At 59.9% G+C, this 23499-nt stretch overlaps 2 protein-coding genes across 7 annotated transcripts; one reads left to right on the top strand and one right to left on the bottom strand.

Moving 5' to 3' along the window:
* The first annotated feature begins 1727 nt into the window (after positions 1-1727).
* On the top strand, positions 1728-16709 carry GIGYF1 (GRB10 interacting GYF protein 1). 6 transcript variants are annotated; one of them, XM_042921355.1, is made up of 29 exons: positions 1728-1762; positions 4822-4940; positions 6023-6247; positions 6985-7136; positions 7216-7276; positions 7429-7497; positions 7592-7721; positions 7830-7925; positions 8090-8201; positions 8313-8421; positions 8788-8828; positions 9049-9219; positions 9464-9717; positions 9838-9946; positions 10432-10569; positions 10734-10831; positions 11040-11211; positions 11346-11512; positions 11630-11730; positions 11818-11931; positions 12015-12115; positions 12270-12352; positions 12460-12606; positions 12747-12974; positions 13247-13437; positions 13535-13695; positions 13790-13947; positions 14040-14169; positions 14263-16709. In XM_042921355.1, exons 6-29 carry the CDS (start codon positions 7463-7465, stop codon positions 14313-14315), a joined length of 3099 nt encoding a protein of 1032 aa, XP_042777289.1. In that variant the 5' UTR covers positions 1728-1762; positions 4822-4940; positions 6023-6247; positions 6985-7136; positions 7216-7276; positions 7429-7462; the 3' UTR covers positions 14316-16709. The 6 variants fall into 6 exon arrangements, with proteins under 6 accessions (XP_042777289.1, XP_042777290.1, XP_042777291.1 ...); XM_042921356.1 differs by lacking the exon at positions 1728-1762 and adding an exon at positions 1839-1935; XM_042921357.1 differs by lacking the exon at positions 1728-1762 and adding an exon at positions 2198-4641.
* Positions 16710-17044: 335 nt separating this feature from the next.
* Positions 17045-22251, bottom strand: GNB2 (G protein subunit beta 2). The gene is made up of 10 exons (XM_042921361.1): positions 22096-22251; positions 19648-19793; positions 19409-19447; positions 19184-19290; positions 18790-18853; positions 18544-18706; positions 18383-18449; positions 17907-18108; positions 17600-17816; positions 17045-17520 (listed from the first exon to the last, which is right to left on the bottom strand). The coding sequence occupies exons 2-10, from the start codon at positions 19702-19704 to the stop codon at positions 17414-17416; spliced, it is 1023 nt and encodes a 340-aa protein (XP_042777295.1). The 5' UTR covers positions 19705-19793; positions 22096-22251; the 3' UTR covers positions 17045-17413.
* Positions 22252-23499: the final 1248 nt, after the last annotated feature.

Genomic DNA, 23499 nt, shown 5'->3' with positions numbered 1-23499 from the left:
GCTACCAGTCGACAGAGGTCCCTCTTTTCCCTTGTACCATTTCTCCACCAAAATTTGCAATCTCACGTTGCTAATTAACAAAACACGCTAAGGCTTTCCTCATTCCGAGATTAGGCTGCTGGGATCTTCAACCACCCAGGACACAATCTAGAAAAGTTAAAAAACAAACAAAAAGCAAGGACAACAGCTTTTGAGTTGAGAAAACACTGTTATAAAAAAGCTGATGAACTTTAGGTAAAAAATTCTCACCCAAGCTTAGATTCTGTTGATACATTTTTATACAGTGTTAACAATCAGAATATTGTGGACCCTGTGGAACCAGAAGCCCCTACCAGGTAACACCGGTGGAGTACCTGCCCTGTGCCAAGCGCTGTGTTAAGTGCTTTACCCCACAATCCAGAGATGGAAGAGATTATTTCCAAGGCCACAGGCAGTAATGAATGAAACCCACACGGGAGCCCTTGCTCTAAAATAATTCCACTTTCCAGCCTGGGAGCAAGCACCTAGACTGGCAGCACTAAGAAATCCTGACTGCGAGAAAGTCAAGGGAACGGAAAAAAGCAGACACTAACACTACAAGTGCACAGAAGCCTGGGGAATGCTCAGTGCAGGAACAAAGGGCCTTCTGGTAGCTCCTGAGGTCTGTGCTCCATTATGGCACAACACAAGGGACTCAAGTTCTAAGTCTGACTTTACTTCTCCATATCCTAAGAATTACATTGTGTTTGGTAACAGCTATTATAGGAAGCTGGAAAGCAAAGTATTACATTCTAGAATAACTGTAAAAAAAAAAAAAAAAAAAAAGGTGAAAACACCAGAACACTTTTTCATCCTGAAAAGTTCAAGGATTCTGGAAAACCCCTTTTTTAAACAAAGGAGGTGTCAATCTACTACTCGATTTGCATAGTAATTTCTCTCTTTTCACAGCCTTTCATATTCACCTATTTTAATTCTTTCAGCACTCCGGGAAGGAAGTGGAGTGAGGGTCAGGGGTGGGGCGGAGAAGTGCAATAATACCTGACTGCAAACGAGAAACCGAGGCCCGAAGGTATCAAATGCTTCCCCCGAAGTCTAGAAGCTAGTCAGTGGCGGCGCCAGGTAGAAACTCTAGGTCTCACCAGCCAGTGCTGCCTCGGACAGTTTCCAAGTGATTAGTTCCTCACTTATTTCATATATCCCAGAACGTCTGAGTGAACACACATCTGGATTAAAAGTTGTCTCCTTCAATCCAGGCGGGCTTCCTGGAGGAAGCCGACTGGCGAAACTCAGAGCCCTGCGATGCCACCTGCGGCGGCCTCCGTCGCGACGGTCACGCGTCACTTGCTAGGGGCAGCCGGGGAGCGCCCCGGGGACCCCCACCCCCGGCCCGCTGCAGGCCCTACGTCACGTGATGAGCCAGGCCCCGGGTCACGTGTCGGGGGGGTCGGGGCGGCGGGCTTTGGGGCTCCTCGCGGGTCGCGCGGGGCGGACGCCTGGCCGTGCGGGTCGCGGGGGACCGGAGCCGCGGAGGGGGCGGGGGCGGCGGGGGCGGTGGCGGCGGCGGCGGCGGCGGCGGAGGGGGCGGCCCCGCGGCCCAGCGTCCGCGTCACGTGGTGCGAGGCGGGCAGCCATCTTGCTACAAACACAAACAGAGAGGAGCGGCCGCCGCGGGAGCGCCAGCGCCCCCTCCCCCGCCGCCGCTGCCGCCGTCGCCGCCGCCCCCCGGCCCGCCGCGCGCCGCCAACGCCCCGGGACCGGAGCCTCGCGCCGCCCGCCCGCCGCGGTAAGCGCTCGGCGGCTCCGCGGACCCCGGCCCGCCGCCGGGCCCGGGGCAGGCCCGCCCCCGACGCCGAGGCGGCCGCGCCGAGCCTGCGAGAGCCAGAGCGAGAGCGCGGGCCGCCGGCACGGACCCTCCCGCGCCTCTGCCCAGGCCGCCGCCGCCGCCGCAGCCGCCCGGTGCGTCCGCACTCCCGCCGGCCCTTCCCCGGCACGGCCCCGAGGGAGGCCGGGCCCCTCCCGGGGGGCGGCCGCCCTCGCCCCGCGCACCTGGCGCCCCCTCCCTGAAGGGCACGCCGTCCTCCCGGGCGGCCCGCCTCCTTCCCACCCCCGCGCTCCTAACGGTCGCCCTCGGGCCCCTCGGCGGCCCTGCCCGGCCCCCTCCCGTCCATCCGCATCCTCCGCCTGGCCCGCCCGGGGCCCCCCGACCCTAATGCCCGGCGGTCCCCGGAGACTTCCCCGGCGTGCCTCCGGGCTCTTATCGTAATTAGCTGGGCCCAGCGGCTCTGAAAGTCCAGGCGTTCCGTGACTTTGGCCAACGTGGAAGCCTTTCCTCTTAACCAAAGCACCTCCACTGGGTCTTCACCTAAATCTGCTTTCCACGAGCGACATTAGTGCTTGGTCATTGGGGTCTCCTTGCTCCCTGTTGCCTGACCGTTTTCAACACCTAAGTCTCTCCTGTCTCCAGGCCAGGCTCTTCCCAGCCCAGCGCCTCTGATGCAGCAGCTCCCCGGCCACGGCCCCTCACACTTTGGCTTTTTTTTTTTTTTCCCCCCTCCTTCTTCTTCCTTCCTAAGTTAACTTAAAAGCAACCCTCATCTCGCATTTCTTACCCAGCCGTTACTAGAATTCCCAGTAAGCTCCCAGGTCTGGTCCTTCATAGGGCCCCGGCCCTGGGAGATGCTAAGTCAATTGTTGTTGGCCCATTCTTTCCTCCACCCGCCCCAGTCTCACTGCCCTCTCCTTATTGCTGTTTGCCCAAAGATCAGCCTCCACACAATCTCTCCACTGCTCCTCTGAGCTGGCAGTTGCACCTTAGCCCTCCACCCCCCACCCCACCCCGCCTCTGCATCTGAAGCCCTATGGGCGCCGACAGGCTAGTCCCCTTTGCCACTCACGATGTGGGAGTTTGCTCTCTAGGTCCTTCATCTGTACTGTTCCCTGTGTGTCTCAGGCCACCCACCCTCACTCAGCTCCAGTCTTAGTTTCTAGTTGTTGGCCTGGTGTGTAATTGGGAAGGATCGAGACGGATCTGGATTTTGTGTTGCTGCCTTGGTCTGGGGACCCAGGGCCTTAGGAGACCTATATGGTGGTTACAGTCAAGTGAGTTGTGTTCCTAGACCTCTGGCCCGGCTTTTTAAGCCAGGGGACAGATTAGTATTGTTGCCGTTTGAGAAATTAAAGGACTGTAGTTTGTTGTCTGTGGTTGGAGTTAGGGGTAGAAAGAGTAGTCTCAATTTAAACAGCAAGGGAGAAGAGATTGCTACGTGAAAGATTTATAAAACTAAAGGAAATTTAAAACGGCCTGAAACTCACAAAGTACTCAGGGTGCTTCTGCTGCTAGTGCATCCCTTCTCCAGTCTCGAACAGAGTGTCTGGGGACATGGGGTCCCCTGTGGGGCCAGCTGCATCCTTCCTTCCTTGTTTTCCCTGGCTAGGTCCCAAGACTGGGCAAGTGGGTAGAAGGGATCAAATGAGGTAAAGTGTGAAAGCGCTTTGAAAACTTAACTGGTAAACGTGCCAAGGGGCGTTATTTGTCATGATGGCTCAGAGAGGAGAGAGCTGGGATCGCTCACCAGGTGGGGGAAACATGGGCTTGCACCCCTTTCTGAGCTTTCTCAGTTACCCTCCTGGGCCTGGAGGATCTTCGCATCCTGAGAAAGGGCAGAGTCACTTCCCAACAGGTTTGGGACTGGGCGGTTGTTGGTTGCTCAGATGTTGGGGAATTTGGGACTCCACTTCTGTTAATAGTGGTACCTTTCTGTGCCAAGGCACATAGCTCTGGAATGGGGCTAATTTTAGGGTTGATGGAATGAGGAAATAACGTTAACTTAGCGTGTGCTAGGACTGCCCATTCTTGGGATCTTTTTCTTCTCAGGGTTCTGAACCCCAGAGAACAGGCTTCCCTCCTGTTCCTGCAAGCCTGTTGTGAACACCCTGGACCAGTATATCTTTTTCCCTCAACTCCAGCAGGGGGCAGCCTTTTAATAGCAATAAATCTAAAGCTCGGAGGGAGAGGGTGTACCAAGGCCTGAGAAAGAAGATGGGGCAGGGGGATGGAGGGAGCTGGGCAGGCAGATGAGGCAGGCAGGTGCTGAAGGTAGGGGTGGCGGGTAAGCGGGAAGGAGCCTGGAGGAGACGCTTAGATCAAGAAGCCAGGAAAGGGTGCTGCCCCCAGTCCTGTCTGCTCTCTGTCCCGGCCCTTTCCTTCACTGGAAAGGGATCCAAACAGGTGGCTTCGAGAGTTTGTGATAGAGAAACTTTGCACAATTTTTTTCATCTCTTAAGGATTTCCCTCCTGGCAGGGTTTCAGATTTCTCTCAAGGGACAGTATAATTAGGAAAAGATTTCCCTGCCTTTAGGGGAGACTGAACTGGAATAAATTTGGTTTGTCCTGTCTTCTGTTCTTCCCTGTAAACACAGAGCAGGCTTTACCTGCGCTTGTGATATGGAGGAGGCGTCCTCAGCCCGGGCACTGTCGCCGCATTGGGCCCACTAATTTCTTGTTGTGGGGGGCTGTCATGCGCCTTGTTGGAGGCCAGTAGCGCCTTTCAAGTCATGCCTACCAAAACCGTGTCCAGATACCGCCACATGTGCCCTGGAGTGCAGGCGCCCCCAGTTGAGAACCCCTGGCTCAGAGGACACAGAAGCACGCCTGGTCGGAAGGTGGGAACCACTGGCAGCTCGTGTGCTGCTTTGCAGTGCTTCCTTTGGTCTGAAGGACGACCCGACAGCCACCGGCTGCTGGACCAGGTCCCCCTGTGGCCAGGCCAGCCCGGAGACGTGACTTTCCTCCAGCCGCTCCTCTGCTTCCTCTGCCCTGACTGCCTTTCCTTGCTTCTGCAGTTTCCCTGCTTCTCACACCGGGAACCACTTTTCCTCAGTTTGCCAGTCTGTGACCGGGACAGAAAGGTGAAGGCCGGAAGAGGAGAGCTGCCTTTGCCACTCCCTGGAAGGGAGGGAGGGTGAGTTGTCCCTGTTGTCTCACAGCGGACTTCCATGAGGATGGGGCTCTTCTGGAAAGAATCGCAAGAGGCTCAGAACAGCCTGTCCTGAGGTTTGTTTGCAGGAATGTGGGGTGTTTTCTTTGGAGTGAGGAGGACCTCGGTATGTAATAGGTATTCCCAAATGTCTCTTTTTTTCCCCCTAAACCTTTTTTTTTTTTTTCTCCTGCCGGGGTGGGGGGGTGGTAAAACAGGCCATTTAACCATTTTTGAGTGTACCATTCTGCAAGGTTAAGTACGTTCACGTTGTTGTGCAACTGTCCCCACTGTCCCATCTTCAGAACTCTTTCATTGGTCCCATTTTGGCTGAAACTTCTTACCTATTAAACACTTCCCAGCCCTGGCCCCTATTGTTCTATGTGTCTCTAAATTTGGCTGCTCAAGGAATCTCAAACGAGGAATCCTGTGGTGTTTGCTCTTTTGTGACTGGGCTGTTTCATTTAGCATAGTGTCTTCAAGGTTGATTGGGCAGATTAGGTAAGGGCTGTAGCATGGAAAGAAGGAACCTTACTCTGTTGTCCTGGGAGGCCTGCGTGAATCCAGTGAAAGGAAGAGCTTTTCAAATGTTTTTATTTATTTTTGAGAGAGGCAGAGCATGAGTGGAGGAGGGGCAGAGAGAGAGAGAGGGAGACACAGGGTCCAAAGCAGGCTCCAGGCTCTGAGCTGTCAGCACAGAGCCCAGTGAGAGGCTCGAACCCATGAACAACGAGATCGTGACCGGAGCCGAAGTCAGACGCTTAATGGACTAAGCCACCCAGGTGCCCCTTTTCAACACCATGTGTCTCCTGAGAGCCACGTGTGCCGTGGTGTGCTCTGTCGCCAGGAATGTCCAGTTGGGGCTGTTGCAGAAGAGATGGTCATGCCAGGGACAAGTCCACCCTGTTCTAGACAACCTCCAAAGCTGGGTTTCCTCCTAGGACACCAGGATTTTGGAAGCGGGTCGCACTTCTGTCATGGTGTTCTGCTTTGTCTTCCCGTCTGCAGCTGTGAGAGCTACTGCCCCTTGACCCCTCTGGAAGAAACCCTTCCGCCTTTCTTCGCAGAATCGTGGAGTCTTGGACTTGATGGAAACCGTGGAGGCACTCTGGTCCGGCCTCCTCCCCAGCCAGTGAGGGAAGCCCTTGTGCAGCTCCCTGAGACCTCACCCACCCATCCTTGCTCAGAACCGCCAGGGATGCGCTGCCCCCTGAGAGCCTCTCCTGCTGTTCCTTAGGAGGACAGGTCACTGCCACTGCCACTACTTCTGTCAACCTCATTTTTACTTTATGGTGAGAGGGGCTTTTGCCTAGTTTGTAGCATAATGTTCCCTTTTTGGTTCTTAGTAGTTGTGATGGGGCTCTTCCCGATCCCTGGAAAAGTGTGGATTCCTGTTGGGTAAACCAGGCCAAGGGGGCACTGGCTGGACTCACCTGCCTATGGCCTTCCGTTTGCCCTGTCTTTGGCCCTGGGGGAGGGGCTCCTCACCGCCGCTCCCATTCCACTGGCTTTCCCCCCAAATGAAATCCCTGGATTCTAGCCGCCAAATAGGTGGCCCTGAGAGTTTCCAGGAGGGAGGTAATTTTGCTCCTAGGTTGCATTTGTAATTCTTTCCATAACTGATGTTTTTTTGTCTCTAGGGTATTTGTGGCTCTGATGTTTTGTTTGTTGGTTTCCTTGCTTGCTTGTGTTTTACCTTTGTTCTCAGTGTCCCCCATGCCTCAACCAGCCCCTTCCCAAATACCACGCCACCCTGCGGGGGCGCTTAGGCCTGGAGAGGTACCTGGCGTGCTCTGCCACAATGCCAGCGCCTCTGTTAGCTCTGCTGGGTCAATTAACTGGTCTTAAGGCCTAGCGGGGGGGACAGAGATGAGAAAGGGCAGGGTCCGTGGCTCCCTGCGCCGGGTAACTAGAAGCCTCCCGCAGCTGTGGATCTCCCCATGTTGCGGGCCAGAGGAGGGCCAGAGGTGGGGAGACCCATCCGGCCCGTTAGTTTAACCCCAGTTTTATTTTCTTGCCTCTCCGTAAGGATCTTTCCCTGATGTGAAGCTCCCTCCCTGGACACCACTGTAGTCAGGTCAGCGTCCTGTAGCTTGGAGACCTTGGTTCATTCCAGCACAGGCCCCTGCCTGAAGAGAGCCCCGGCCTGGCCCTACCTGCTTCCTGGGGCAAGGCTGCCAAGTAAGTCTGGGGTAGAGGGAGGTACCCTTTGTTGAAGCTGGAAAGGGCTCCAGCTGCCCTGTTTCCTTCCTTCCCCCAGGTCTTCCCCCGTCGCGACAGTTCACTTAACTCATGGTGTGAGTGGCACGTGGCTGGCTTAGGTGAGTCCTTTCAGAGTTCATTAGGCGGGATTCCATTTTTTCTCTTCTTGTGGTTTTCTAATGTGTTGTCTCCGAGGCCTAGTGTCCCCGTGTCTCCCCAGGTGTTTGGAGAGTGAACGCCGGGTCCCCCCCCCCCCCCCTTGTCCCTTCAGCCCCTCGGACCTTGAGGATACACCTGGCTCCACAATGGCAGCAGAGACCCTCAATTTTGGGCCTGAGTGGTGAGTCACACATGCTTTGGATGGCTCAGAGAAACCAGGAAGAAGAGGGCTGCCCGGATTCCTGTTTCTCTCCTTTCCTGTGTCCCTTTTCTAGGCTGAGGGCCCTTTCCAGCGGTGGCAGTGTGGCCTCTCCACCCCCGTCCCCTGCCATGCCCAAATACAAGCTGGCTGACTATCGCTACGGGCGAGAAGAGATGCTGGCTCTCTACGTCAAGGAGAACAAGGTGGGGCTAGGCGAGAGCGTGGGGTGTGTGGCCCTGTTGCCCATTTGGTCTCAGCCAGTGGAGGGGGTCCAGGAGCACGTGGGACCTCCGCTCTGCCCCGGTTGACAGGTACCCGATGAGCTGCAGGACAAGGAGTTTGCTGCGGTGCTGCAGGAGGAGCCACTGCAGCCCCTGGCGCTGGAGCCTTTGACTGAGGAGGAGCAGGTGGGCCTGGGCCGGAGCCTTGCAGGGCAGGGTGCTGGGTCTTCATCTTGCAGAGAGGGGCCAAAGCTGGAAAGACAGGTGGTGGAGGTTGTGGTTCTGGGCGGGGTGGGGGGGGGGGCGGCGGGTGCCTGGGTCCTCACTCCCACCCCTGGCTCCCTCCTCAGAGAAACTTCTCCCTGTCAGTGAACAGTGTGGCTGTGCTGAGGCTGATGGGGAAGGGGGCCGGCCCCCCCCTAGGTGGCGCCTCCCGCGGCAGGGGCAGCACTCGGAGCCGAGGTAGAGGGGGTGACCACGTGTCCAGGGGCGGGCCGAGGTGGGGCCCATGGTTTTGAGGGTGCAGAGAGACGATCGGGCAGGCTTCCCACGTGCATCTCCTCCTTTCTCCAGGCCGAGGCCGTGGTGACAGTTGCTTTTACCAAAGAAGCATCGAAGAAGGCGAAGGGGCCTTTGGCCGAAACCCCCGGGAGATCCAGCGTAGCCAGAGTTGGGATGACAGGTGCTAGCAGCATCATGGCAGAGCAGAGAAGCCCTGTGGCGGGTTCTGGTGTCGTGTGGAGGGGTTCCGCGCCTTTGGCATTAGAGAGCAGCAGGGGATTTGCTGAATAAGCCTTGGTCACAAGTCTTCCTCTTTGCCTCCCAGCTCCCTGCTGCCTTCCTCTCTTCCCATTTGTCCTGTGACCTCCTGTTCTAATGTGTCCCCTTGGGCTCCCTCCCAAGACTGACTTTTCCCTAACTGCCCCCCCCCCCCCCAGCCCTCCCTCTCCCCACCCTTCTCAGGGCAGAAGGGATAAATTGTGCAGAGATGCTGCAGGTTGGGGAGGGGAAGCTGTCCTGGTTTGACCAACACCTTTTCCTTCCGCAGAGGCGAGAGAAGGTTTGAGAAGTCAGCCAGGAGGGATGGAGGTATGGAGAGTGACAAGGGCGATGGCCGGGTCCTGAGGGTCCCTGAGAGGTGGGGGGAGGACTGAAATGGGTGACCACATGAGGGGAAGGTGTTTCCCGAGGGAGGTGGTGGGAGCAGGAGGGCCCAGAGCTGGGCTCCTCCTTTATCGCGAGGTGTGTAGTAAGAGTCTTCCAGGAACCGTGGCTGCCCTTCCACTGACTGTGTCTTCCCGTCTCCAAGCGCGATCCGGGTTTGAGGAGGGAGGGGCTGGCCCGAGGAAGGAACATGCCCGCTCAGATAGCGAGAACTGGCGTTCTCTCCGAGAGGAGCAAGAGGAAGAGGAGGAAGGCAGTTGGAGACTTGGGGCAGGACCCCGGCGAGATGGCGACCGCTGGCGCTCAGCCAGCCCTGGTGAGGTTGGGGCCGGATGGGTGCTGTGGGGGGCATTGGTGGCAAGAGCTTCCTGAGGGTGTGTTCCCGCAGCCGGGTGGAGGGAACAGAAAGTTTCCTGCAGTGGAGCGGGTGGGAGGGCAGACTTGGAGATGCCGGTTCCCGGTGGGGGCGCGGGGGCGGGGGGTTCCCAGTGGGCAGCAGAAGAGCGAAAGCCAGCTTGCCCAGGATACTGATTCTCCTTCTCTTGACTTTTTCTGCGCAGATAGCGGTCCCCGCTCTGCTGGCTGGCGGGAACATGGGGACCGGCGTCGCAAGTTTGAATTTGATATTCGAGGGGATCGAGGAGGGTGTGGTGAAGAGGAGGGGCGGGGTGGGGGAGGCAGCGCTCACCTGCGGAGGTGCCGAGGGCCTGACGGCTTTGAGGAGGACAAGGATGGGCTCCCCGAATGGTGCCTGGACGATGAGGATGAGGAGATGGGCACCTTTGATGCCTCTGGGGCCTTTCTGCCTCTCAAGGTATTCGTGAGGGGGCGAGGGGAAGGTCTGTGCTGGCGGGTGGCGGGACCTACCCCAGCAGGGGCCTCTCCCACTCATCCTCTGCCCCTCGTCCCCACCGGGTTCCGTAACCCCGTGCAGAAGGGCCCCAAGGAGCCTATTCCTGAGGAGCAGGAGCTCGACTTCCAGGGCCTGGAGGAAGAGGAGGAAGAACCTTCTGAAGCGCTAGATGAGGCGGGCCCTGAGGCGGGTGAGCCCAAGGAGCAGGGTGGGGTGGGGAGGAGAGGAGGCGGGCAGGCAGAAGGCCCTCACCAGGCTAGGCACCAGCTGTCCACCCGCCTTCAGGAGAAGGTGGCCTGTGAGAACAGCGGGTGTCGTCGGGCGGGAGGAACGCAACGGGGCTGTCTGAAAGGCAGGGTGCCAGGCGAGACCCCGATGTAATCAAGATGACCTGTGAAAATTCCTTGGAGGACTTAAGGAACGTGGTGCCAAGAGTGGTGTTGCGTGTACAGCCCTAGGCGGTGACCCGGACATGCTCCCGACGTGTCTGGTGTCGCAAAGTGGGGTTTGTGGTGCTGATTGGTTGGATGTTAGCGGGGTCGACCAAAGCTAGGTGGGAGGATTCGGTGTCCAGAGGCCTAGATTCTGGCCACAGATGGAGGGTTTATGCCAAGTCATCTTTAAGGCCTTCCAGCTGGTTGGTTTTGAATTCTGGTAATTGCCCTTCTCTTTCAGGAGGGAAGGAGCTGACCCCACTGCCTCCCCAGGAGGAAAACTCCAGCTCCCCACCCCCACTGCCCACCTTGGGACCGCTCTGGGGAACTAACGGGGAAGGCGACGATGCTACAGAGAAAGACCTGCCGGCGACTGAAGGTAGCCTAGGGTTGATGGGGGCGGGGGACGCTCCCCTTCCTTGGAGGGGGCGGGGAGAGAGCTAGAATCACAGTGCTCTCCTCTGGAATGAGGGTGGTTGGGGGGGGGGGGTGTTTCCTTCCTGTCTCGGGATTTTCTGTTGCACTTCCTGTCTTCACTCCTAGACGATATGAGGGGGATGCAGCTGAGTCCCGGGGTGGGCTCACCCCCTGGTCCACCCGGAGATCTGGAGGATGATGAAGGCCTGAAGCACCTGCAGCAGGTGTGGGAGAAGCCTAAGAAGGTTCTAGGGATCTTCCCCTACAGAGGACAGGGGGCCGTTGTTCCATCTGTCGCCCCCCAGTTCCTACTTTCCCCGTCTGTCTGCCTTGTGATCTGACCTCCCGGTTCCACCCTGACCTCAGCCTCGGCCTCGTCTTGGTGTTGCCTTCTTGGGCCGTTGAGCCTTCCCTCTCTCCCTGGTCTCCCAGGAGGCAGAGAAGCTGGTGGCCTCCCTGCAGGACAGCTCCCTGGAGGAAGAGCAGTTCACGGCTGCCATGCAGGCCCAGGGTCTGCGCCACTCAGCAGCTGCCACTGCCCTCCCTCTCAGCCACGGTGCGGCCCGGAAGTGGTTCTACAAGGACCCACAGGGGGAGATCCAAGGTGCTCGTGGGGAGTGGGAGCCATGCAGTGGGAGCTCAGGGGGCGGGGGTGGGTGGGCAGGAGGACGACCTCATTCTCGTTCAGGGCTTCTCTGGCGTAGCTTTCTGACCGAAGTCCCCTTTCCCTTGGTCCAGGCCCCTTTACAACACAGGAGATGGCGGAGTGGTTCCAGGCGGGCTATTTTTCCATGGCACTGCTTGTGAAGCGGGGCTGTGATGAGGGCTTCCAGCCACTGGGTGAGGTGATCAAGATGTGGGGTCGCGTGCCCTTTGCCCCGGGACCCTCACCACCCCCACTGCTGGTGAGCACGTCCACCTGGAGAGGAGCAGGGCGGGGAAGCGGGAGCCGGACGGATGGCGGCGGGTGGTGCGGAGCTAGACCAGGTCAGAGGCACAGAAGCGCTCTGGCCCCCACTCAGGGCAACATGGACCAGGAGCGGCTGAAGAAGCAGCAGGAGCTGGCGGCCGCGGCCTTGTACCAGCAGCTGCAGCACCAGCAGTTTCTGCAGCTGGTCGGCAGGTACGGGGGCCTTGAAGGCCTTGTGGGTCAGGCCGGGCGCCGGCTGTGTGGCCTCTCCCCGCTCGACACCAGTCTCCGTGTCTGCAGCCGGCAGCTCCCGCAGTGCGCGCTCCGGGAAAAGGCCGCTCTGGGGGACCTGACGCCGCCCCAGCAGCAGCTCACTGCGTTCCTACAGCAGCTCCAAGCTCTCAAACCGCCCAGGTCCGGGGCCAGTCTGTGCAGGGGGGGAGGTGGGCAGAGCCGAGAGGGACTCCCGTCCTGAGAATCCTCGCTCTGCTCCTCAGAGGCGGGGACCAGAACCTGCTCCCGACCATGAACCGGTCCTTGTCGGTGCCGGATTCGGGCCCCCTCTGGGACATACATACCTCAGCCTCATCACAGTCAGGTGTGTGGCCAGCCTGTCCCCTGCCCCCACTTTCTGAACCCCAGTGCCCCAGTCCCGGGGGGGCGGGCCAGGGGCTCTGTGTCTGCTCCCACCCTCTTGCGCTCTAGCCCGGCGGCACCCTGAGCTTCTTCTGCAGCTGCTTTGCTTCCTGCAGGCGGTGAGGCCAGTCTTTGGGACATACCAATTAACTCTTCGACTCAGGGTCCAATTCTAGAACAACTCCAGCTGCAACACAAAGTGAGTGGGCTTCAGGGGGCTGGGGTCCTGGGGTGGCAGGGGCCAGACCGACGCAGGGGAAGGCTGGGTGCCCCCACTCTGCCGTCTGAGCTGGCTTCCTGTGCCAGTTCCAAGAGCGCAGAGAAGTGGAGCTCAGGGCGAAGCGGGAGGAGGAGGAGCGCAAGCGGCGGGAGGAGAAGCGCCGGCAGCAGCAGCAGCAGCAGGAGGAGCAGAAGCGGCGGCAGGAAGAAGAGGAGCTGTTCCGGCGCAAGCAGGTGGGTGCCCAGCTGGGCCTCCCCCGCCGGGCTGGGGCCCGCGGCCGGCCACGCGCTCTCCCCGCGTCTTCCCGTGTCTCACCGCGTCTCCTCGCGTCTTCCCGTGTCTCACCGCGTCTCCTCGCGTCTCCCCGCTCCAGGTGCGGCAGCAGGAGCTCCTGCTGAAGCTGCTGCAGCAGCAGCAGGCAGCGGCCGCCGTCCCGGCGTCCCCCGCACCCAGCTCCCCGCCCCCGTTGTGGGCCGGCCTGGCCAAGCAGGGGCTGTCCATGAAGACGCTGCTGGAGCTGCAGCTGGAGGGCGAGCGGCAGCTGCATAAGCAGCCCCCGCCTCGGGAGCCGTCGCGGGCCCAGGCCCCCAACCACCGTGTGGTGAGCAGGCGGGCCAGCCCTTCCCCCACCGATCGATCGGCCGGTCTTGAGCCCTCAGGAACCCCTTCCAGTTACAGTTCCCAGGGTGACCGGGGGTGGGGGGAGCGGGGGGAGGGATGGTTGAGCCCAAGGTACAGACCTGACTCTGAAGGCGCTCGCTTCTGGGCGGCCCTCACCTTGCGCTCTGCCACCTAAACGAGCCCCCCTCCCCACCTAGCTGTTTGGAGTGCGTGTGTCTGTGTTTGGGTCACCCTGACTTCTGCCATCTGTAGCAGCTCGGGGGCCTGGGCGCTGCTCCTCTGAACCAGTGGGTGTCTGAGGCTGGGCCACTGTGGGGCGGGCCCGACAAGAGCGGGGGCAGCAGCAGCGGTGGCCTGGGGCTCTGGGAGGACACCCTCAAGAGCAGCGGGAGCCTGGCCCGCAGCCTGGGCCTGAAGAACAGCCGGAGCAGCCCCTCTCTCAGGTGGGTGCCGGGGTCTGTCTGCGTGGCGGGGCGGAGGGGGAGGCCCTGACCTGCCTCAGCAGATTTCATGCCTCCGGTTCGTCCCCATCCTACTCAGTGACTCGTACAGCCACCTGTCAGGCCGGCCTGTGCGCAAAAAGACAGAGGAGGAAGAGAAGCTGCTGAAGCTGCTCCAGGGCATCCCCAGGCCCCAGGACGGCTTCACCCAGTGGTGTGAGCAGATGCTGCACACATTGAGCACCACAGGCAGCCTGGACGGTATGGGCAGCAGCCCCTGAGGGTGCCGGGCTGGCCCGGGGCTTCCCGACCTGCATCGGGTGGGCCCTGACAGCCCGCCTCTCCTGCCCCTTAGTGCCCATGGCTGTAGCGATCCTCAAGGAGGTAGAATCCCCCTACGATGTCCACGATTATATCCGGTCCTGCTTGGGGGACACGCTGGAAGCCAAAGAATTTGCCAAACAGTTCCTGGAGCGGAGGGCCAAACAGAAAGCCAGCCAGCAGCGGCAGCAGGTGAGGCTCCGTTGGCTCCCCCGGCAGGTGGGATGAGGTGGGATGAGATCGCCCCACACCGCGCTGACCCAGCTTCCTTCTGCGCCCCGCAGGAGGCTTGGCTGAGCGGCGGCTCCCTGCAGACAGCCTTTCAGACCAACCACAGCACCAAACTCGGCCCTGGGGAGGGCAGCAAGGCCAAGAGGCGGGCTCTGATGCTGCACTCGGATCCCAGCATCTTGGGTAAGTTTGGGGGTGCGGCCATGAAGGAGGCTTCTTACTCGTACGGGGCGGGGGCCTGGGGAGAGCTCAAACCCAGCTTCTCCCCGGCTTCAGGGTACTCCCTGCACGGACCTTCTGGTGAGATCGAGAGCGTGGATGACTACTGACCAGCCCGTCCCACCAGCCCCTGGGCTGTAGGCCAGGGGCAGCAGCAGCGGCTTGGACCCTTGGGTCCCCAGCCTGCAGGCTCCCCACGGGAGCATAGGAGGAAGCAGGGGCAGGGTCCCCAGCACTTGTTACAAACCACACGATGCACCTTAACTCACCCACCACGAGGCACTTTACAGATTGGGGGGGAAGGGTTTTTGGTTTTTTTGTTTTTTGGGTTTTTTTTTTTGTTTTGTTTTTTTCTTTTTTTAAAAAGCATTTTAAACCGCATTGAAGAAAACTGTTAGGAGAGACAAAAATTGTTAAAAACTAGACTCTAAGCACCCCTTCCCCCTGTAGGGACAGTGAGGGTGACAATGGAAGGTCCACAGAGGTCTTTTGGGGTTTTTTTTGTGTATGTGTGTGTGTGTGTGTGTGTGTGTGTTTTGTTTTTTGTTTTTGTTTTTTAAGAAAAAAGAAAATGGAAAAAAAAAAGGTTAGGAGATTTAAGGAAAAAAACACACTGTTATTTTGGGGCAGTGGGGACACAGGCCCCATGGACCTGTCCTGCCTGGCCCCCAAGGCTGCACTTACCCTCCCTGCCCCGCAAGGTGGGCCATTGGGGTAACTGGAAGCTGGGGTGCCAGCAGTTTGCACAGCGAGGCCCCCTCAGCCCCGCCGGCCGGACCCGCTGTGAACGGCTCCCTTTGTTGCTGTGACCGTGGCAGAGGTGTCCGTGGTGGGGGCCAAAGTAGCCCCTTGGCTTTGCTGCTTTAGGGGAAAGTTGCACAAATGGGCCGGGCCGCCTCAGCTCTCTAGGCTGCCATCCTGTGCTGGCTGACGGTGGGGAGGGGGAGAGGGCCAGCCGGTGCCAATCTCTTCTGGCCGTCAGGGTGACGGGACTTCCACTCTGGCCCTGGTGAGGGGCTTCCCCCACTGCTGCCATTTGGGGGGACGGCCTGGGTGTGAAGCTGAAAGCCTCAGCTCCCTGCCTTGCCACATGAATGTATTCTTTGGGCCACAAGCCCCTGCTGCGCCTTCTGCCTCAACCCCGTGCGAGGTGGGAGTAGAGCAGTTCCTCCGGGAGCTGGAGAGAGAGGCACCACTTACTGACTGTTTTCTCCTGTGAAAGGGGCAAGAGGAGGGCCTAGGAGGCCAAGGGAGTGGGCAGCATGGGGCTTCGGGTTGCAGTGTGGGGGCTGTCAGAATGGAGCTCTCCCCGCCTGCAGCCAGCTGTGTGGGAAGTGGACCACCCAGCCCTGCTCTGAACCCCCCCCCCCCATTGACCAAATGGGAGAGGAGCCGGTGGCCTCTCCCCCTCCCTGCTCCCCTGATGCGTTTTTAATGTTGGGTAAGGTGTGGGGGTCAAGAATAGAAGTGTCGTCTCTCCTGGGTCAGGGGAAGGCCACCCTTCTGTTGCTCACCAACTTCTCATTCCCAATCACCTGCCTGGGTTTGTCTCCATTTGTGTGTGTTTTTCTTTTCTTTTCTTTTTTTTTTTTTTTAACAGTTTGTTGTATCTTTTGGGTTTCTCATCTAACTTCTCCCATTGACCTCATTGCTCAGAGTGCAGTATTAGGGCAGGAATCTGCCACTGCCTCCCCTCCATGAATGTATTTGTCCTTCCTGCCCTGGGGAAATGGGGAGTGGCCCATTTTCTTTCCCCATCCATTCTTAGACCACATTTTTTTTCTTTTTTTGTTTTGTTTTGTTTTGTTTTGCACCAAAGTGGCAACTGGGTCAGTGTTGGGGGATAAAGCTGGCCTCGGGGGTGGAGGGGCACCCTCCACCTGCTTCTCCCTGGTTTCAACAGTGTTAGCGTCCGTGAAAAGACAATATTCTCTCTAAAGCAATAAGGGGGTGATGGGCCAGGGGGAAATGTCTTGCTGCTGCTGGCCCCCCAGCTCCCCCTTTCCTCACGCCAGTATTTGGCGGCATTAGAGGTGTCGGGGGAGTACTGTTGTGACTGAATGTAACCGCCCCCACCCCTGCCGCAGCCAATGCAGGGGAGGGGGGTGACACTCTTCCCTGTTTCTTCCTTCCCCTTCCCCCCAGCTAAAGAGACTTTGAACTTAGGGGGCCCTTGAGCCTGGAGAGGCCTTAACCCTGTGAGGAAGTGTAGGGGGGGCCCTCTCCCACCCCCATCCCCTTCTGAGAGTGGTCAATGTTTACAAGCCCCTGAGCCCCCCAGCCCAGGGACTCCACCCCCATTGCTGTCCTTTCCCACCCGTCTTCCTGGGCCCCAGCTGCTCTCCCACCCTCCTGGGTTGGGGTGGGTGCAGGGGCTGTTCTGTATCCCCTTGTCTGCCTTGGACCCACAATCTCCCCCCACCCTCACCCTGTGTGACTCCCCTCTCTTCTACCTGCCCCTGTAAATATTCCCCTTTCCCCAATAAAACTTGGTGTGTGTTCTCCCCTCTTGATTCTGTGTCTTGTCTTGGGGAAAGGGGCATTGTGATCGGAAAGACAGCTCTGAGCTAGGAACTGAGCTGTGGGCCGGGGCAGCTGTGGTCAGCCAGCCAGAGTCTGGGGGCTGTGTGTGTGTGTGTGTGAGCACCCGTGGCCTTGCTGGGCAGGTCCTCCTGCTTGACTTCCGCTTGGGCTGGAGAAGGAGTGGGAGTTTCTCTCTGGCCCTTGCTTACAAGGGCCCAAACCCTGCCCCCGCCCCCCCCCCCCCCCCCCCCCCGCCCTTGTCTGCCCTGGGGACAGAGATCTGCACTGAGAAAGACACAAGGGTAGAGACCAGGTACAGAGTTGGAATTGGTTCCTTTATGGAAAAACTGAAAATATAATAAAAATTAAAATAAAACCAGTTTTAAAAAAGCCAGCCCCTGGAGTTTCTACCTCCTGCCTCTGGCCCTCCAGAGGGATGAGGCCCCAACCCCAGGGCAGCAAAAGGATGAGGGCTTTCTGCCCCTCCTCTCCCCCCATTCTATCCCATCTTCATCTCCACAGTGGGGGCCCCCGGGAGGAACCAAACCTGGGTAGGGGAGCAGGGACCCAAGGCCCGGTGGCCCGGGGAGGGGGGCTTGGTGTGCACCCAGCCCCAAAGCTCCCGGTCTGTAGTGTGGGCACGGGCAGGGCCCCTCCTGGCCTGGGCTCAGTGGGGTGGCAGCTGTTAGTTCCAGATCTTGAGGAAGGAGTCCCAGGAGCCTGTGGCCACAGCCATGCCATCATCAGTGACCCCAAGGCAGCTCACGCGGTTGTCGTGGCCAGCAAGGACACCTGTGTGGAAAGAACATCAGAACTCCCACCGGCTGGCGGCCCCGGCCCCGGCCCCCGCCCCCGCCCATCCCCAGCGCACCTGCACGATCACCCTTCATGGCGTCCCAGATGTTGCAGTTGAAGTCGTCGTAGCCAGCGAGCAGCAGCCGGCCGCTGCGGGAGAAGGCAACAGAGGTGATGCCGCAGATGATGTTGTCGTGGGAGTACATGAGGAGCTCCTGGTCGGCCCGCAGGTCAAAGAGGCGGCACGTGGCATCATCAGAGCCCGTGGTGAAGGCATAGCCATTGGGGAAGAACTGCAGGACATGGGACCAGAGTGGGATGAGGGCACAGAAAGGCCAGGAGCCTGGCAGAGACAGGCCGGCCCAGCTCTGTCCAGAACTTACAGCCACGGCATTGATGTCTGATTCGTGGCCAATGAAGGTCTGTCGGCACATAGAATCCCGAACGTCCCACAGCTTGATGGAGGCGTCACAGGCACCTGACACAAAGGTGCGGCCATCAGGGGCCAGCGACAGGGACATCACATCTCCACTGTGTCCGGCAAAACCCACCGTCTGCTGTCCTGTCTCAATGTCCCAAAGGGCACTGGAGAGATGACAGGAAGAAGGAAGGGGTCAGAGAGAGGTCCCTGCCCCCCTTCCCCTCCAAGTGAGCCCAGCCCTGACAGAGCCTCCTCCAAGGAAGGGGCATGGGGGGGGGGGGTTGGGGGGAGCCACTGGGTCACAGGAAAGGGAGGCAGAGTGTTCAGAAGCCCCTCACCCTCTCAGGGCGTGTACTACATGCTAAGCACCAAGGCAGGGGCCCCCCCGGGGAGGAAGTACTGGTGAGCCCTGACTACGTAGCCCTGGCAGGGCCTCACCAGGTCGTGTCCCCAGAGCTGGTGATGATTTGGTTGTCATCCAGGAAGCGGCAGCATGACAGGTACCCTGGGGAAAGGGGCTGGTCAGCCGGGTCTCTCAGGGAGGGCAGCACAGCCCCTCCCCCCGCAACAGCACCCAAACCCTGCCAGGTCCCTCTCACCAGTGTGGCCAGGCAGCTCCCGGCTGACCCTGACATTGCCCTCACGGGTCTTGAGGCTGTAGATGGAGCAGATGTTGTCCAACCCCCCACAGGCCACAAAGTTCCCTGAGGGCGCGTAGGCACAGGTCATGACCCAGGAGGAGCGCAGAGGGATGGCATGGACCTAGAGAGGAGGAGCAGTGCCCAAGGTCAGAGCCAGCCAGGGCCTGCAGCCCAGCCCCATCCAGCCTCAGGCACCACCTCTACCTTGTTGGTGGTATAGCTGTCCCAGATGATGAGCTTCCCGTCCTGGGAGGCGCTGACCAGCAGCCTTTTAAAAAGTGGCAGGGAAGAGGCAGAGGAGTCAGGGTAGGAAGCTCCCCCCGGAGGCAGGACACCTTTCCCCCTTCACCCATCTGGTGGGAGGCCCTCTGAGACTACTCCCAGCAGCAGCCCAGAAGTCCCTGTTCATTCGGTCCTATTTCCCACCCCCTGGGACTGTCTGGGAGCCATGGCCTCCCCAAATATGTCCACAACATGGGGATCCTGTTCATCCCACCAGATCAGCAAGGTTGCAACCCTCACCCCACTCTGCCTGCTATGTTCAGCCCAGGGCAACACAAAAGCTCGGCACACAGCCCCAACCACTCGCACACCACACCTTGAATCTGTCCCCCAGTGCATGGCATAGATTTTTGCCAGGTGCCCGCGGAGGGTCCTCCGTGTCCTCATCTGAATTCTCCCCACTGGGTCCAGCCCAGCTGTGATCTGGAGGTAGAAGCAGAATGGGCTCAGGGAGGTTCGAGGTGGTGTGGCCCACCAAGCAGTATGCCTCTAACACTTGCTCCTTCCCTAAACCCCACGTCCGGCCCTGCATTCATCTCACCTGGGTCAGTGTTGAATCCCCACATGCTTTTCGGGCATCCTGTAAGAGATGGATGGCAGAACCATCAGAGAGACAGGAGAGGCGAGGAGGAGACAGGGAAAGAGGTGACAGGGGAGTGGAGAGAAGACAGCGAGCTACTAGGATAGCCACACACACACAAATCCCTCCCCCCACCCAGTACGTGCAGGCCACCTGGCCCTGCCTGCCCAGCCTCCCCAGCCCAGCGGCCAGGCCCTCACCCGGATCTGGTTCCGGAGCTGCTCAGCCTCCTGTCTCAGTTGCTCCAGCTCACTCATGGCGCCGGGCCCGTGGGGCGGGGTTGGGGGCGGCTGGGGGCCGCGGGACGGGGGCTGGGGGAGACAGCTCCTCGCCGCTGGCCCGAGGCCTGGGGGATGCAGGGCTGACGTCAGGCCCAAGGCCGCCGGAGAAGAAGGGGGGGAAAAGGCGGGGTTGAAGCCCGGCCCGGAAGGGGTAAGCGCCGGTCGGAGGGGGGAGGGGACAGCAACGGCGGCCGCGGTCCCCCAGGCTGAATTGGGGTCTCTGGCACAGAAGGGATGTTGCCCAGGAAGAGCTGACTTCCCCAATCTTCCGCCCCCCGGAAACGGAGCGGGAAGTGCAAGAGGAAGCTCAGGGGAAACCCCTCCCTCGGACAGCAGCTCGGGCGGGACACCCGCGGCAGGAACTGAAGGGGGGGGGGGGGGGAAGGAGGAGGGGGGGCGGGGAGAGTCCCTTAGAAAACAAACCTGGCGTCCTCCCGGGCCGCACAGACACCGCCCTCCTAGCACCTAATTTTAAAAGGGGCGGTGCCTCTTTAAATTCACCCCCACACGCCGCACACCCTCCACACATACCCCAGCTTCGACTGGGGTGGGGGAGACCAGAGGGGGAAGCTGGGCTGTTCGTGGGGTTGCCTAGGCAACCGTCACCCGGACTGAGAGCACCTCATTGGTGAAGTGCCCCCACCCTAGCCCTGTTGCCAAGGCAACCGCATCCACGGCAGAGACCTGTAGGGTGGGTGACCCCACCCCCGGCCCCATCGCCCCCGCCCGACCCAGCCTCCCGCCCCGACCCAGAACCGGCCAGGGTGGCTGTTTACAGGATTTGGGAAAGCCGATTGGCGCTAATAGGTTCGGGACGGCTCACCCCGGATAATCCCCGGGCCGGCTGCGCCCCATTAGCCGCCCCCGGCGGGCGGAGGCGAAGGTGGAGGGGAAGGCAGCCCCTAGTCGCTGCTCCCTCCAGCGCCGAGGCCGCCCGCCCCGGCGCGCCCGCAGTAAGCCCGTGGGAGCCGTTCTCGAGTAATTAGTGCTCCGAGGAGAGGTCCCCGGCCCCGAGGCGCGGAGCTGCTCTCTCCCAGGCGCGGGCGGGCGGGAGAGCTGGCGGCCCCAAGCGGCCCGGCCTCGCGCCCTCGGCACCCCAGAAGCCCAGTCCCTGGGCTCCGCGCCGGGGCCCCAGGGGCCAGGCTGGCTCCGCTCCAGGGCCCCGGAGTCCTGCCCCACTCTTTGGACACCTGTGTGATCAGGCCATGCACACTGCTCTCTGCCGACCCAGGCGTCCCCCACCCAGCTCCCACTTCCCCCAGGCCCTGGGCGTTCCTCTTTCCCCCTGACATTTCCCCTCTGTCAGTTCAGCGTTTTACGCTCGCGCCGGGGGATGCCCTTCCAAAAAAGCGGGGGGGGGGGGGGGGGGCAGAGTCTCCCACTCCACCGCCCCAGCTCAGGACAAAGCCTCTTCCTTCTAGCCGCCAGCAGCCCAGGCCGGGCGGCAATGCCAGAAGCTGGGGGCAGAAGGAAGCAGGCCAGGAAGAAGCCGCTGGGGGCGGGGGCGACGCTCCCAGCCCTCAGTCCCCATCACTCGCCGGAGCCCCCTCGGCTGCCCCCGGATTCTGGGCATACAGTAGCCGGGGCCCCAAGGAGAAACAGGGGTGCCACCGCCTCCGCGGGTCTGGCGGGGCGAAGGGGAGGGGACATGGGAGGGTCCCGGATCTGGCAGCTGGAAGGCGCGGGCCGGTGCCGCGCTGCAAAGCGCAGTGGGCCTGGCCCTTCGGCCCCCACGACCTCCATTTTGCCCAAAAGAAAGCTAGGCGTGGGGTGAGGGCGCCCAGGAGCTGGGCTTGAGGTTAGGGCTAGTAGAGGGAGCAGGGTGCCGAGGTCTCCGGTCTAGGGTAATATGGCCAGAAAACACCGACAGAACCCAAGGGATCTGAGGGTAGGGTGGAGGCGAAGGGAAGGGTGGCCTCGCGGCCTTGCCTGCCTCTCTGAAGATTCTGGAGTTTTGCAAGGCGAATACCGCCAGAGGTGCAAAGAGGACACGAGGGGTGCTACCCAGGGGCAAACGAGAGGGCGGTGATGGGGGGGAAAGGGGGCGGGACGGGGCCTACAGAAAGCCCGGAATTTGGCCCCCAAACTTCTCAGGGAGCAAGAGGCAGGAGGGGCTGCGACAGGGTCTGGGGTCAGGCAAAACGCCTCGGACGGTGCAAGGAGCGCGTGCATTTCTGGGAACAAGGGTCCCCCCCACCCCAGTTCCCCTTCCGGGTTTGGGAGCGACGGAGCCAGAGGAAGGGAGGGGAGGTCTAGGGTGCTACGTCCGCTCCCGAGAGGCCAGACCAGGAGACAGAAGGAAGAGAGGTTCCCCCATGGGAATTTGGGGCTGGGGGAGAGAAGGACTCCTTTTGCCAGCGGAGGTACCTGTGGCGGTGGGACTCTGCGAAGGGTCGCTAGAGCAGCGCGGGAGGTCCTGTCTTCCTCCGCGGCGGAGGCGGCAGCGGCGGCGACGCGGATGGATTTCCTCAGTCACCCCAACTCAACCGTCCAGCGCTGCTCTCCCCAGAGCGGAGGGATCCCGCCCGCCAGTGACGCGGCCGTCGCCGCCGCGCCCAGGGCCCGGCTGGGCGAGACCAATTCCTTAGTGGGGGGAGGCCAGAAGGCAAAAGACCACTTAAGGGGCAAGAACTAACCCCGTCACAACAAAGATATCACACCACACTATTTCGACGCAAAACGGACCAAAAAGAATGCTTCGTTTTCTGAAAAGGAGCAGGACATCCCCCCTGGGACTGGAAGAGATGGTATCGGCACAGGGGCGGGAGGGGGGGGGCGGAAAACCGCTCTCTGGTCACGTGACCCACCCTCCCGGATTGGGCGGCTCCAGACTGGGTAGGGGAGCTTGACGCCCCAGTTCTGAGTTCGGCACGCCCCTGCTCCAGTGAGACCACGCCCCTCCAAGGTCCAGGACAGGGCTCGAGAGCTCCCTACCCGCGCGGGACGGAGCAGTCGGTCTTGAGGCTGTAGAGGGACGCTTCTGAAAGTCCCCGAGGAATGGTGCGGGACCCTGAACCTGAGAATGATGAGAAGAGCCATCCATGCCCAGGAAGTTCCCCAGCGTTGCCCCCTGGGCTTTTGTAGAACTCTGCCGGGCTGCATGGCACTGTAATAACAACTCCTATTTTTTGAGGTCCATACTTATTTAGTCCTCACGACAGTGCTGTGAATTTAAGTACTGGCATTGTCCCCATTTTATAGTAGTGGAAACAGATTCCTAGGGCTGCAGAGTTGAGATATGAACCAGGGTGGCTTTAGCGACTTAACGTGCAGGAATACCAATACTAACCTCTTGAGTAACCCTCCAGTGGACCCTCCCTGCAAAGGAATGAGAATGAAAGTGTTGCCTTCCTGTCTGCCCTGCAAGTCACGTTGGATTGTTATGAGAGTCTGACGGATTGTGGACATGCTTTGGAAGGTTCAAGTCACCGAAGAGCCTTCACTGAGTCCTCATCCAATTGAAAAGTGAAAGTATCAAAACAGACACTTCTTATAGGCATTACAAAAAGTTTTCACAGCACACTATTTTTAAGAAAATAAGAAAACAAAGTCAGTCTTATGCACAAATCCCATGTATGTGCCCTCACCAATTCAAGGATATATTAGCAGTAGATGATAGATGTCAATTAGGCATTAGCATATGGAAGGGACCTTACAGATAATTTCCTTCAGTTTCCTCTCAGTCTACAGATGGACAAAGTGACTTCCCCAAAGTCACTTAAAAAACTGGTAGCCCAGAGGCACCTTGGTGGCTAAGTTGGTTAGTTCGGC

This window comes from Panthera leo, chromosome E3 (genome assembly GCF_018350215.1).
Source record: "Panthera leo isolate Ple1 chromosome E3, P.leo_Ple1_pat1.1, whole genome shotgun sequence".
NCBI classification, from domain to species: Eukaryota; Metazoa; Chordata; class Mammalia; order Carnivora; family Felidae; genus Panthera; species Panthera leo.
Note: the sequence above shows the minus strand (reverse complement) of the source record. Positions and strands in the feature narration are given on the sequence as shown.

Bases quoted from the DNA above. Each gene is read 5' to 3' on its own strand.
- GIGYF1 (XM_042921355.1), top strand. From the start codon at position 7,463: ATGGCAGCAGAGACCCTCAATTTTGGGCCTGAGTG. The intron at 8,422-8,787 runs GTGCTAGCAGCA...TTCCTTCCGCAG, and splicing joins AGCCAGAGTTGGGATGACAG to AGGCGAGAGAAGGTTTGAGA. The intron at 12,975-13,246 runs GTGAGCAGGCGG...TGCCATCTGTAG, and splicing joins AGGCCCCCAACCACCGTGTG to CAGCTCGGGGGCCTGGGCGC.
- GNB2 (XM_042921361.1), bottom strand. From the start codon at position 19,704: ATGAGTGAGCTGGAGCAACTGAGACAGGAGGCTGAGCAGCTCCGGAAC. The intron at 19,448-19,647 runs GTGAGGGCCTGG...CATCTCTTACAG, and splicing joins AGCTCCGGAACCAGATCCGG to GATGCCCGAAAAGCATGTGG. The intron at 18,450-18,543 runs GTGAGAGGGACC...CCCTTTCCCCAG, and splicing joins GGAGCTGCCTGGCCACACTG to GGTACCTGTCATGCTGCCGC.